This window comes from Gossypium raimondii, chromosome 10, assembly GCF_025698545.1.
Source record: "Gossypium raimondii isolate GPD5lz chromosome 10, ASM2569854v1, whole genome shotgun sequence".
NCBI lineage: Eukaryota > Viridiplantae > Streptophyta > Magnoliopsida > Malvales > Malvaceae > Gossypium > Gossypium raimondii.
In genome coordinates this window covers 49,743,466-49,755,769 of record NC_068574.1, presented here as the reverse complement: position 1 = coordinate 49,755,769, position 12,304 = coordinate 49,743,466, and the positions used below count along the sequence as shown (strand labels likewise).

General features: G+C 32.3%; 1 protein-coding gene across 1 annotated transcript; it reads right to left on the bottom strand.

The window, feature by feature from the left end:
- Positions 1-7,510: 7,510 nt before the first annotated feature.
- LOC105777552 (probable adenylate kinase 1, chloroplastic) lies at positions 7,511-11,137 on the bottom strand. Its single transcript, XM_012600897.2, has 4 exons — positions 10,740-11,137; positions 9,483-9,623; positions 8,201-8,473; positions 7,511-7,957 (listed from the first exon to the last, which is right to left on the bottom strand). The coding sequence occupies exons 1-4, from the start codon at positions 11,085-11,087 to the stop codon at positions 7,814-7,816; spliced, it is 906 nt and encodes a 301-aa protein (XP_012456351.2). The 5' UTR covers positions 11,088-11,137; the 3' UTR covers positions 7,511-7,813.
- Between the last annotated feature and the right edge of the window lie 1,167 nt (positions 11,138-12,304).

Below are 12,304 nucleotides of genomic sequence, written 5' to 3'. Positions count from 1 at the left end.
TCTATAGTTTTTGAACGTTTATTTTGGATTATATGGCATGTAATAAGCTTGTTATGTCATTACTTTTATTTTGGTATTTAAATATATATAGACTGTGCCTAAGTGCAAGTTGATAACTTATTGTGATATATGAATGATGGAAGACGTCTTTGGTACAAACTTTTAGCATATGTATGACTAATAGGTTATATTTAATTGTTGTGAATTGAGGTGCCTATGATAGGCATATTAGTTAGAAGTTTAAGTTGTGTGAATTGACATGTTTTGGTTGATGATTTATATTGTTGTATAAGTGTGAATACTTGTGATACTACTAGGCACTTAAGATGGTTGAATTAACATGATTTCAGTATGTTTAATGGCATTTTGAATATGTCTAATGGCTGGTAAATGGATTACTTAGTGTCCAAGAAATCTTGAAATGGTAAATTTAATGTTTAAGGCTCATTCAGGTACACACGGACTGCCACACAGCCGTGTGCCACACACGGTCTGAGACATGACCGTGTGTATCAAGCCAGTGAGTTACACGGGCAGAGGCACGGGTTAGGACACGCCTGTGTGTCCCAACTTCGAAAGTCACACGGTCTAGGACGTTCCACACTGCCTGGCCATATGACCATATGTCCCGTGTAATATGGTGTTAATGTGTTGGACTCGCCATCTACCTATCATTACGGGACACGTGGGAGGGATGCCTTTGATGGGATAAGAATGTCTGTGATAGGACAAATCCTTTCGTTCATTCTGACTATGATGGGATGAGGAAGTTGAGTCCACGTGATGTTTGGTGACCAAACAACTTCGTGCTCCATATGAAGACCCAGTCATCTGTTGTTTGGGTGGTAGTCTTCTCGGGAGAATGGTTTCACAAATGACCTCCCGACTTACTGGTGGCAAATTTACTATCTAAGTGTCCTCTAGGCTTGCCACGTGTCCTAACATGGGTGAGATATAACAACTCTTAATTAAAAAAATCAATTTTAAGCACAATTATTTTTAAGCATTTTATGATCCTAAAATAATCATATCAAATTGAGATTTTAAAATATGTTAGATGCTAATAAATTTTAAGTTTGATAGTTTCAAATATTCCTATGCAACTTTAGAAGTCCAAAAACATTTCTTGTAAAAATTTTGGCTCTAAAAAAGTTAATTAATTCCATTTTATTTCACTGTTGATATTAAAATATTATTTTTAAAATTAATTTTGCATTTATTTTACTATAAACTAATATAATTATCACCTAGCAAATATTTTTATAATTTTTCTTTCTTAAAATTTTGTAAATGATAATGATGCGAACTAAAAAATAATAAATGTCAATAATAAAATATTAATAAATTTCATTTAAACATATTTTTTATTACTTGTAGCGCATATATATAAATTATATTACTTTTAGTAAATATTAATTTGTTATTTTAACATCTTGAAAATCGAGGTTAGTAGAATCCGGTTTGTGAATCGAGAGATAGAATGGTCATGCCCAAATTGTTGTTAAGTATGACTCCTATTTTCAGTCAAATTTGAAAAATAATCTTTTAGTTAAACTCTGTTTATTTATTTCAGTCAAACACTGATTAGTTTAGATTATTTTATTATTATTTGACATATGAATTTAGCCTATAAATAGGCTCTTGTACAACCTTAGAAAATACACCCATTAGATTAGAACTCATAACACATTCATAGAATTTTGTGTTTACGTTTTGAGGGTTCTTTGTTTTTCAGGTTTTCGAGGTTTAGTTTTATCTCCATCTTTTTTACTCTTCATTATTTTTCCATTATAGTAAAATTATCTTTGCCCGTGGTTTTTTATCCTCTTTGGAGGGGTTTTTCCACGTTAAATTTGTGTGTTCATCTTCTCAATTTCTTCCGCTATTTTTACTTGTTTATTACTTAATCGGGACGATCCCTAACAAGTGGTATTAGAGCTAGTTCAAAGATCAGCCCATTCAGATATGACAACAACAATGTTTAAAATTGAGAAGTTCGATGGTGAGACAAATTTCAATCTGTGGCAAGTTCGGATGATGGCAATTCTAGCTCAATTCGGTTTGAAAAAGGTTGTTACCGGGATAAAGCCTGAGAATCTAAATAAAACAGAATGGGAAAAGCTTGATGAAAAGGCATTGTCTGTAATCCAGTTGTGCCTCGCGAATACGGTATTGCAGGAGGTATTGATGGAGAAGACCTCATCCGCCTTGTGGAAAATGTTAGAAACTCTTTATGCAACTAAGTCTTTGGCTAACCGTTTAGTGTTGAAACAACGTCTATTTACGTTTCGCATGAACGAAGGTGAGCTTCTTAGAGATCACATCAGTCAATTCATTACTCTTTTAAATGATTTGAAGAACGTTGAGGTTCATATTGATGATGAAGATCAAGCTATGCTATTATTGTGCTCTTTACCCCCTTCATACAAGTCTTTCAGGGAGACCCTGATTTATGGCAGAGACAAAATCTCATTAGAAGATGTGAAGGGTCATTTGTTGAGTAGAGACAAACTCGACAATGAGCTTCATTTGGATAGCAAGGCAGATAGGCAAGCTTCCGTTTTGGTAGTATCAAAGAAACGAGACAAAAGGTGTCGCTATTGTAAAAAGTTAGGTCACGTCAAAGTTGATTGTTATAAACTACGAAATAAAAGAGCTGCTGAGAGTAACGAGGAAGATGTAGCTGATGCTAATTTGGCCGATAAAAGCGGCGATGATTTCTTGTTAGTGTCAACGAGCGATAACTCCAAGCTCACGTCCGAGTGGATCCTAGATTCGGGATGTTCTTTCCATATGTGTCCCAATAGAGAATGGTTCTCTACATATAGTTCGGTTTAAGGTAGAGTTGTGCGCATTAGAAAGGATTCATCTAGTAAGGTAATTGGTATTGGTACTGTTAAAATTAGGATACACGATAGGACAATTAGGACACTCTCAGATGTCAGGTATGTACCTAATTTACGAAAGAATCTCATCTCTTTGAGTATTTTAGACTTGAAAGGATGAAGAATCAACATCAAGTCAAGCAGCATTAAAGTATCTCGTGGAGCTCTCGTTTTGTTAAAAGGTAAAAGAATTGACAGTCTTTATATTCTGGAAGGTTCTACAGTGACCGGTGAAATCGGATGTCCCTCATCCATTACAGAGTCGAAGTCAACTCATTTGGAGCGGAGGCAACTTGGTCATAGGAGGGAAAAATGTATGATCGTTTCGTTCAAGAGAGGTTCTCTTTTGGATGCAGGTTTTGAAAAGTTAGAATCGTGTTCGTGAAAATCGACCGGGTTAGTTTTGATTTGGCAGTGTACAAGTCGAAGGCTAGAAGTCTTCCAGTTTCTAAGCACAGATTTGACTCAGTTAATTCCCTGCATAATTCAAGATAGGCTCGTGGCGGGCTTTGGCAAAGATGGCGTTGTAGAAATATGAGTCAAGGTGGAGATTTGTTAAGTATGACTCCTATTTTCAGTCAAATTTGAAAATTAATCTTTTAGTTAAACTCTGTTTATTTATTTCAGTCAAACACTGATTAGTTTAGATTATTTTATTATTATTTGACATATGAATTTAGCCTATAAATAGGCTCTTGTACAACCTTAGAAAATACACCCATTAGATTAGAACTAATAACACATTCAGAGAATTTTGTGTTTACGTTTTGAGGGTTCTTTGTTTTTCAGGTTTTCGGGGTTTAGTTTTATCTCCATCTTTTGTACTCTTCATTCTTTTGCCATTATAGTAAAATTATCTTTGCCCGTGGTTTTTTATCCTCTTTGGAGGGGTTTTTCCACGTTAAATTTGTGTGTTCATCTTCTCAATTTCTTCCGCTATTTTTACTTGTTTGTTGCTTAATCGGGACGATCCCTAACAGTTGATATTAACTATGCGTTCTTAAGAAATAAATGAGGTATTGCTTTGTTGGATAAGTATTAGTGAAATGTTCCTTAAAATCCAAGTTGAAACCCTTTCTCTCGCACCATTTTTTTATTACTTTACTAATTTTACACCAAACCCTAGTATGTGACATGCCCAGTGGTTAAAAGAAATATGAGAAAGCATGGAAATTAGATTAAGGTACGAAGTTCGAATATTTTCGCTTGCAAAATAATTAAATTTTGCAAAATCCCTAGTTTTTTTATATGTATGTGTCGTCCATACCCTTGTAAACCTAGGTATAAATATTATTTTAAATAAGTTTGATCAGCCTTTAATCATATTTTTCCCTACCCTAGCCGTTCACCCTCTTCCTCTCCTATTTTCTCTTCAATTTTCTTTCTTTCTTCCCTTGTGTATCGTCGTCCACCAAGATTTACCATCAATTTCTCTTCTTTTTGCAATGGGTTCTTGCACCATTATTTTTCTCTTCTTGTTACCATTTTATCATAAAATTTCCAGCCTTAAATCTAAAATTTAGCACTCAAGATCGGTCTCCATTGATGCCCTAAAAGAACATCATTGCTGCCCTTTCACCTAGCTTATGTAAGTTCTTATTTTCTTTCAATTTCTTGATGAATATTGCAAGTTGAAAACCTAAATTTCCAGATCTTGAATTTGGGGGATTTTTAAATATTTAATGGGTTTCTTTTACATATTTTTAATTGATTTCAAAAGCGGTTTTAAATCAGCCCAAATTTGGCCACTACGGGTGGTGGTGCGTGTACTTATGGGCAAGAAAGGGGTTGTTTTTAATTTCCCATCTTTTTCAACCATGATTTTAGGTTCTTGAAACCCTCATAATAAGCCTTGAAACTTGTTTTAATTAGGAAAAATCATTCTTGACCAATTGGCAAATCGAATCTGACAATTCGAGAAACGTAAGTGTGGGTAATCATAAACTAGTTAGTTGTTTCAACATAGATTTTGGGAAAAGGTTCGGATTGATTAAATGAAGGATTTTACTCAATATTAGCTACTCATTTTCTAGTATTTAAATGTATTAGGTGCTGACGTAGACGCTCCAAATCAACAATAAAATTGAAAGACGTTCCTGCGTACGATTCACAATAAAACAGTGTAAGAAATCTAACTAGTTTGGATTCGAAAAATAATGTGACAATTGGATTGAACCCATAAGTGGGTGTTTAGATTCTGTTTAAGAGGTGAATTAATTGAGTTATATATTGATTTCTTTTTTTTAATTTAATTTAGGTTTTTTTTAAATTTATTAAAGAAATCGCAAGATTCGCTATTGTACTACAAAAAAGCTTAAATAAGGTGTGTGACCTAAACTATAAAAACCTAAATAGTAATTATATTTATTATGATTCAATAGATGATTTGGCTTGCTGATTGGGCTTGTCTTAATAGTTAAGTAATTAAATTTGTAAGTGGTTGAATCAAGTCCGTTACAAGTCCTAACTATTTTGCCTGGTAGCATTGTTGCTGGTTTGACTAAATGATTGATTCATTGACATTGTCATGAACAAGTGGTTAGTTTGATATATGTTTGGGTTGTATGTATGACATGATTATGAATGAAATAAGGCTTATGCATGATATATACTAGTGATTTGTTATGATATGTTTGAAAGATTGTTATACATGCACACAAAGAAAAATTATAAATGAACATGAAATTGTGATTTGTTGAATGATAGCATTTTATTGGTAAATTGAAAGTTGGAATATTATTTCCATTCACTGAAAGTTTTTGATAATTGAGGGAATATATTGAAAATGTTAATAAAATGTGAAAGTATGAGATTGTGTGACATATTGCATCTGCATTTGCGTGGGTTATTTGTGGTTGACGGAGGGATTTCGTGGAGTAATGGTAACATATTAAGTCCATATTTATACATAGTTAGTGCACTACACCTGGAGTGAGGGGATTGGCAATTTTATCGCATTATATGTTATCTGACAGATTTTCTGCATTTATGTTATACAGTGGTTTCTACCGCATCGAGCTTTGCTCACATACGTTAGAGTTTGATAGACTGGTTCAGGAGAACTCGTCATGTGTAGTAGATGGTTTAGGTAGGAACCTTTTCGCATTGCATCATGCTCACGACATACTGGAATGTTATTGATTTATGCTATGTATTGTATTATGTTGTATTTAATTGTATCGAAATTAGTGATTGTTACTTGAAGGAATGATGACCCATGCTCATACACCGTTTGACATCGATTTGATAATAACTATATAATGATATGAAATCCCAATGATGATTCTGTGTTCTACTATTAATGCTAATATGTTTCATTGTATTTGATATTTATGTCTGTTTAAGTAACTGTTCAACTCACACTGAGCTTTCATAAGCTCACCCCTCATAGTGTTTAACTTTTCAAGTAAACCTCGAAACTAGGATCGAACCCGGCATTCAGAGAATCACCTCGGACCTTGGACTATTTTTAATAAGTATTATTAAGTCTCTATTTGTTTTGGGTTTGTAATTTTCAATTATTTCTAATTTGTGGCTTGGTAACTTTTCATTTGGAGAGTTCTGCATGCTTGGATTTCTCAAGCATAAAACCAGAAAACGCATGATATGGCTCAAGTAAAATTTGACATTAATCCTTAATTTCTGTTGTATTGCAAAGAAGCCGTTTTCTGAAAAAAATAAATCGATAAGGTGACTAGGTTTCCAAAATGACATGAACAATAGTTTTTCCGCTGCTTTAGTTAACATCAAGTTTTTGCAAAGTAAAGCGATGTATAAATGATTTTTCTAAAACAAAACTGTCAACAATAAAATGAATCTTAAGTACAGTTGACTTAATAAATGATTTTTTTTTACTAACTCATGAATTTTTTTTACTAACTCAAAAGTACTACAGTTTTTCTCTAAAATGAGTTTATTTAAGATATTTAAAAGTAACGTAAGTTAGCTTAATCATTTCGATGGCTAATGTTGTCTTCTCAATCTAGCCATAACATCTAGGCCGCGTTTGTGAGGTATAGCTATCCTCAATTCATTTTAGGTAAACATATAATCACTTACACCAATTCAATTCAATTCAATTTAAAATAAATTTTCAATAAAAAATATATCAAATTTTTTTAATCAAATGGCGAATGATTGCTATTTAGACATATATTTTTTAAATAAAATATAATTACGATCCCTCTATTATTTTTAAATTTATAATTAAAAAATTATTCTTCATAAAAAGAATAAAATGAAAAAAAACCCCCAAATTTCCTAAATCAAACTAACCCAAAATGAGAAACTTTTCAAAGCATCTCTAGTCAATTTAACCATAGATCACTTTAAAAGTCTGCGAACTGATCATTGTTTATAAGCTAAAGTTGATTCAACAAGTAGTGATGTTTTTGGAATCGAATCGGATCAATTAATTAGACTAGTTGAATTAAAAATTAGTCAAGATATTGGCCCAGTACAAAAGTTGGACCAATTGACTCGTAAACCGATATAACTGGTTGAACTGGCCTAAAATTGATTGAAGAGTCGGTTGAACCTTCTTTCTCTATTTTTTTAATATATTTTATGAATTTTTAATTGAATCGATCGAACCAGTTAAAATGATTGTAAAAACTGAACGTCGATAATAGTCAATACTTCAAGTATGATTCTTCAAAGAAATGAAATAACATATGTCTATAATGGTCAATGTCCTCCCATCTCCCAAACAATAACTTAACCAATGTCAAAATTGTCTAGAACACAAGTACAAAACTACCTCGTTTAGTAGTTTATGGCTTTAGACATATCTAGCTTTATTAGCATATTCAGTGTTTCTCTCTTCCTTTTTGGGTTTTTATGAAATAAATATGCATACATAGGTTGTGCATGCAAAGAATGACCGAATTTACCTGTAAATACTTCAAATGATACAACCATGCAAGACATCATGCAGCTGCAGACTGTTTGTCCTCTTCATCTTCAAGATTCAAAGCATGGAGTAACTTTGGCCATGATTCCCGGACTCCTCCAGGAAGATCAAATTCTAACAGCTTCCCACGACTGCGGTAGAAATCCTCTACAGGTAGAGTCTGTATGAAAACAAAATTTGTAATGCATCAGACATTTTCCCCTGTAATTACAACAGGATCACAGGGTTTTGAACCAAAAGGCAGGTGCATCAAACATCAGTAGGAACAGAAGATGCCATTTTCTGGGGGCTAGATTACATATAGTAATTTTGAAGCATACAGTTTTATACCCGAAAATTCCCATTGATAGCTAACTAAATTCTAGGAATGCAATTTAGAAAAATACAGGATTGAGGAAAATACCATCGCCTGGTATATGCGGAGCCGTTGCTTAACAACTTCTTCAGTATCATCTGCTCGAGTAATAAGCTTGGATGCACATTGAGGAGGGGGAGGAAGTGGAGCCATATACATCCCAGGCTTCCCATTCTCTGCCTTGATATCGATACAAGCCACATTATAGTTCCCTCCACACTCACTACAGATCCTTCTTCCAAGACATTTTGCAAGCAATGCTTCTTCCCGAAGCTTCAGGTTAATCACTAAGTCAATGTCTGTCACCCCCTCTAATATTTCCTAGGAAATAAACATTATGAAATAGTAGACTGAATGGTTAGGGACTTAATAGTAATTGGCACACAATTATATGGAGATATTTTACTTTATAAACATATTCAACAGTGAAACCATTATGCTTACACGGAAGTACAAAATGAGCAGCTTTCCATTGAAAAGTAAAATATATCTGCTATGCTACTGCAATGGATTCTATGGCAGCTGCCACTACAGTTCTCTTTTGTTCTTATTTATAGAAGGTAGTCTAAAAAACCTACATATATAAGTGAATTGCCTGCAGCGAAACTGAGAATAACTATGATGCAATTTCATTTTGTACAAAAAATTAAGCTTTCAATTTGATGAAACCAAATTTGCTAACAATATAGCAACTTTGACCACATGAAATCAACACAGTTTTCTTAAGTTGCATTTTGTGATAAAATGCCATTTTTAAGAGTGTATACCAAAACAAAAAAAGAAAAAAATGCTTGACCATCCAGCTTACAGTCATCAGTGGCAAATCTATTAATCATTGAGAACATAGGTAGAACTTGCAATCTAGTTGCATACTCATAACCTGGAAATACTGAACAACATAGGTTACACAACACAGAAAAGATAACTAATACAGTACAAAACATGACACGGAAAAGAAACAGAAAAACACAACATGAACACTCAAAAATGTCAAAATCTACAAAACAACAATCATTAGCCTATTAAAAAACATACATGAAAAAAAACATACACAAATACATGAATGATCGGGTCTTACACGAGTATATTAGTAAGAAGCTATCAAAAGCTTTTAGAAGCAAAAGCAATGACTGGGACTTATACATGCTTCTAGCTAGCGCCTTAGAAATAGCAATACAAAGGGATAAATTCAGTATCCAAAGCATATATTTTCCTACCAATTCTTTTACCACTACTTTGACTAGCACTAGTATTTCCCTGTAAGCGAAGTCAAATTAATCCTTGGGCTGGAAGCAAAATATTACAGAAAATTCTCAAATGAAGCACTTACCGCCTGTCTTACTGTCCGAGGAAAACCATCAAGAATGAACCCCGATTCACCCTTAGCTTCTCCTGCTTCAAGACGTTTGGAAAGTAAATCTATTATAATTTCATCTGAAACTAATTTTCCCTGGTTAACAATCTCCTTTAGCTGCCAAGTATAATAGTAAAAAGAAGAAGTAAATTTGAGTGGGAAAAAAATGATAATATTCAACTTCAAGTTCTTTCCTCAAACCACAAAAATATCATGACCTTCAAATTCCAGGGAAAACACAAACCAGATAGAGCTAAAATCCAACACAACATTACAGGTTCTAACTCAATAACATTCTCCGCCACTTCCTTTATATATTTATCATAGATCCATTTGTTTATTGATTTTACTACTTGCTTTTGGTCTCTATTTGAGTAGTTTATTTCTTGTATATATTATATTAGTGCAAACAAATAAAACTCATATCGATGGTAATGAAAAACCATCTAAAAAGTAGACGTGAACTCCAGCAATCTGACAAAACACATGTTCTTAATAGTTAGATCTATTTATAGGTTTGCACTGTCAGGTTTCAAGAGTCCAGACCAGATTTAAATGGGTTTCCATCAATAATGTTATTAATTTTACTCTCTTTTTTTTTTTTGCAGCTATCATACTCTATGGACTAAATTACTTAATTCTAAAAGTACCACAAAACTGGCAACAATGGTAATGGGGAACAGTCTAAAATGCTGATGTGAACTTCACGAATCCGACCAGACATATGTTCTTAATAGTTCTATTGTATTGTTAGATTTTTCCTGGACTCCACGTTAGCATTCAGATTGATATCAATTTTACTTACTCTTTTTTTTTTTTTTCGGCAGCCATCAAACTCCATGGACTAGGTTACTTAGTTCTAAAGGAATTACAGATATACTTTAACATAAAAATTAAAAATCAGATGTATTAAAACAAAATACAAATTGTTCATCAAATGAACCTGATTGAGTTAAAATGGAAAATATACTCGACCTTAATGATCCAAATGAGAAATTTATTCATTCACTTATCTGCAAATCAAAACTTTTAACTTTAATCATTCAAAAACATTATCCCACTTTAAATAATAAAAGAATTACAAGACTGAACCTTGAGTTATCTAAACAGCAGTAGATCAAACTATTTAAACTAATTGCTGGATCATGTCCTCTTCTCAACATGCATTCATTAAATTTCAACATTTTGTAAAAAATATAAAATAAAAAAAAAACCTAACAGAAAAGATTGGACCTGAGAAGAAAGGGGACCAGAGGAAGTGAGCTCATCCCGGACAAGATCACCGGTGGCGATGTGAGGAATACCGAGAAGATCCGACAACCGTGAAGCATACGTCCCTTTACCAACGCCAGGACACCCTAAAAATACCCACTGGACATTTCTATCCTTCGGTTCCCTCTTCAAAGTTCCTAAAACGGCTGGTTTAATACGACTGTTGAGGCCATTATCGGCATCGAAAGTCGAAGAAGAAGAAGAAGAAAAAGGAGAGAGAGCTCGAATTAAGTAAGAGAATTTTGCAGCGGCCGCATTCGGCGTTGTCGCAGCCGTAACAGCTCTGGAGCAACGGCTAAGAACGGCCATGGGGAAAAGGGAAAAGGAGAGTGTTTGGCTTTAGGGAAAATGAAAATCGAAACACAGAAGTCACATATATACCGTAAAACAAAGTTAGGGTTCAAAAAAGGCAAGGTTAAAGTATGTCGTAACTCCTTATACTTTCTAAAAATTTAAATTTTAATCCTTATACTTTTATTTTCAAGAATTTAATTTTTTGTTTTATAAATTTCAAAATTCAAGTCTAACTATTATGTTAAATTCATTTTCACTATAACGTTATTTTAATTACATAACTATTAAATAAGTATTTTTTTCAAAATGTCACTTAAAAGTATTAATTATTAGATTTAAATTTTAAAATATGAAAAATACATAATTATGAAAATAAAATTACAATAACTAAATTCAAAATTGTCAAAACTATAAAACTTATGATAAAAGGAAATATTACTTAGTTATCTATGTTATGGCGTTTGTCAATTTCTAACATTGCAACGTGTAAATTTTGAAACCCCACTTAAATTTTGAAAAGGGATAATTTTGCACCATCAAATTAATTTTAATTAAACTTAAATAAATTTTAAGAATTTATTTAAAATTTTAATTTTTTTATATTTTACTCATTGTTGGTTAAACAAGTTATGGTGCATATGACTCATAGATTGATAGTGCATCAAATATTATAGGTTGCAAATAAATTTAAGATTTTAAGAATACATGACTTATGTCCTTTTCTTATGGAAACAATAATTCCTATTTTAAGGACAACAATTAATTATCCATTTTATGCAAATAATATAATTGTTAATTTTAGATTTTTAATTTTATTTTTACCACAGTTATCACTAGAGTTGAGAAGAAAAACCGAGAAATTGAAAATCAATTTGAGCCGAGGTGTTTGGACTGTTTATGGAATGTAGGTTTAAAAATCGTAGTTATCAGAAACCGAATCAATTTTATTTTTATTATATAAAATTAAAATAAATATTTTATATTTAAAATAATTTAAAATTCTTGAAAATTTATTGTTTTTTAGAAATATTTATGAAAAATACTTTAAAATTTTGTAAAATAATATTCAAAAATCATAAAGTAAAATTCATTGTTGTCAAAATAAGTTTAAAATCCAATATAAAAAAATCTATAAATATCACACGGCTCAATTTTAAAGAAAAAAATTTTAAAATTTCTGCTGCGTTTAAAAACACTATTTTCTAATTTGATTTTTTGAAGAAAAGATTGGG

Coding starts and splice junctions, on each gene's coding strand:
- LOC105777552 (XM_012600897.2), bottom strand. CDS start 11,087: ATGGCCGTTCTTAGCCGTTGCTCCAGAGCTGTTACGGCTGCGACAACG. Junction 9,624..10,739: donor CTGGTCCCCTTTCTTCTCAG/GTCCAATCTTTT, acceptor TATACTTGGCAG/CTAAAGGAGATTGTTAACCA. Junction 8,474..9,482: donor CTCGGACAGTAAGACAGGCG/GTAAGTGCTTCA, acceptor TTTATTTCCTAG/GAAATATTAGAGGGGGTGAC.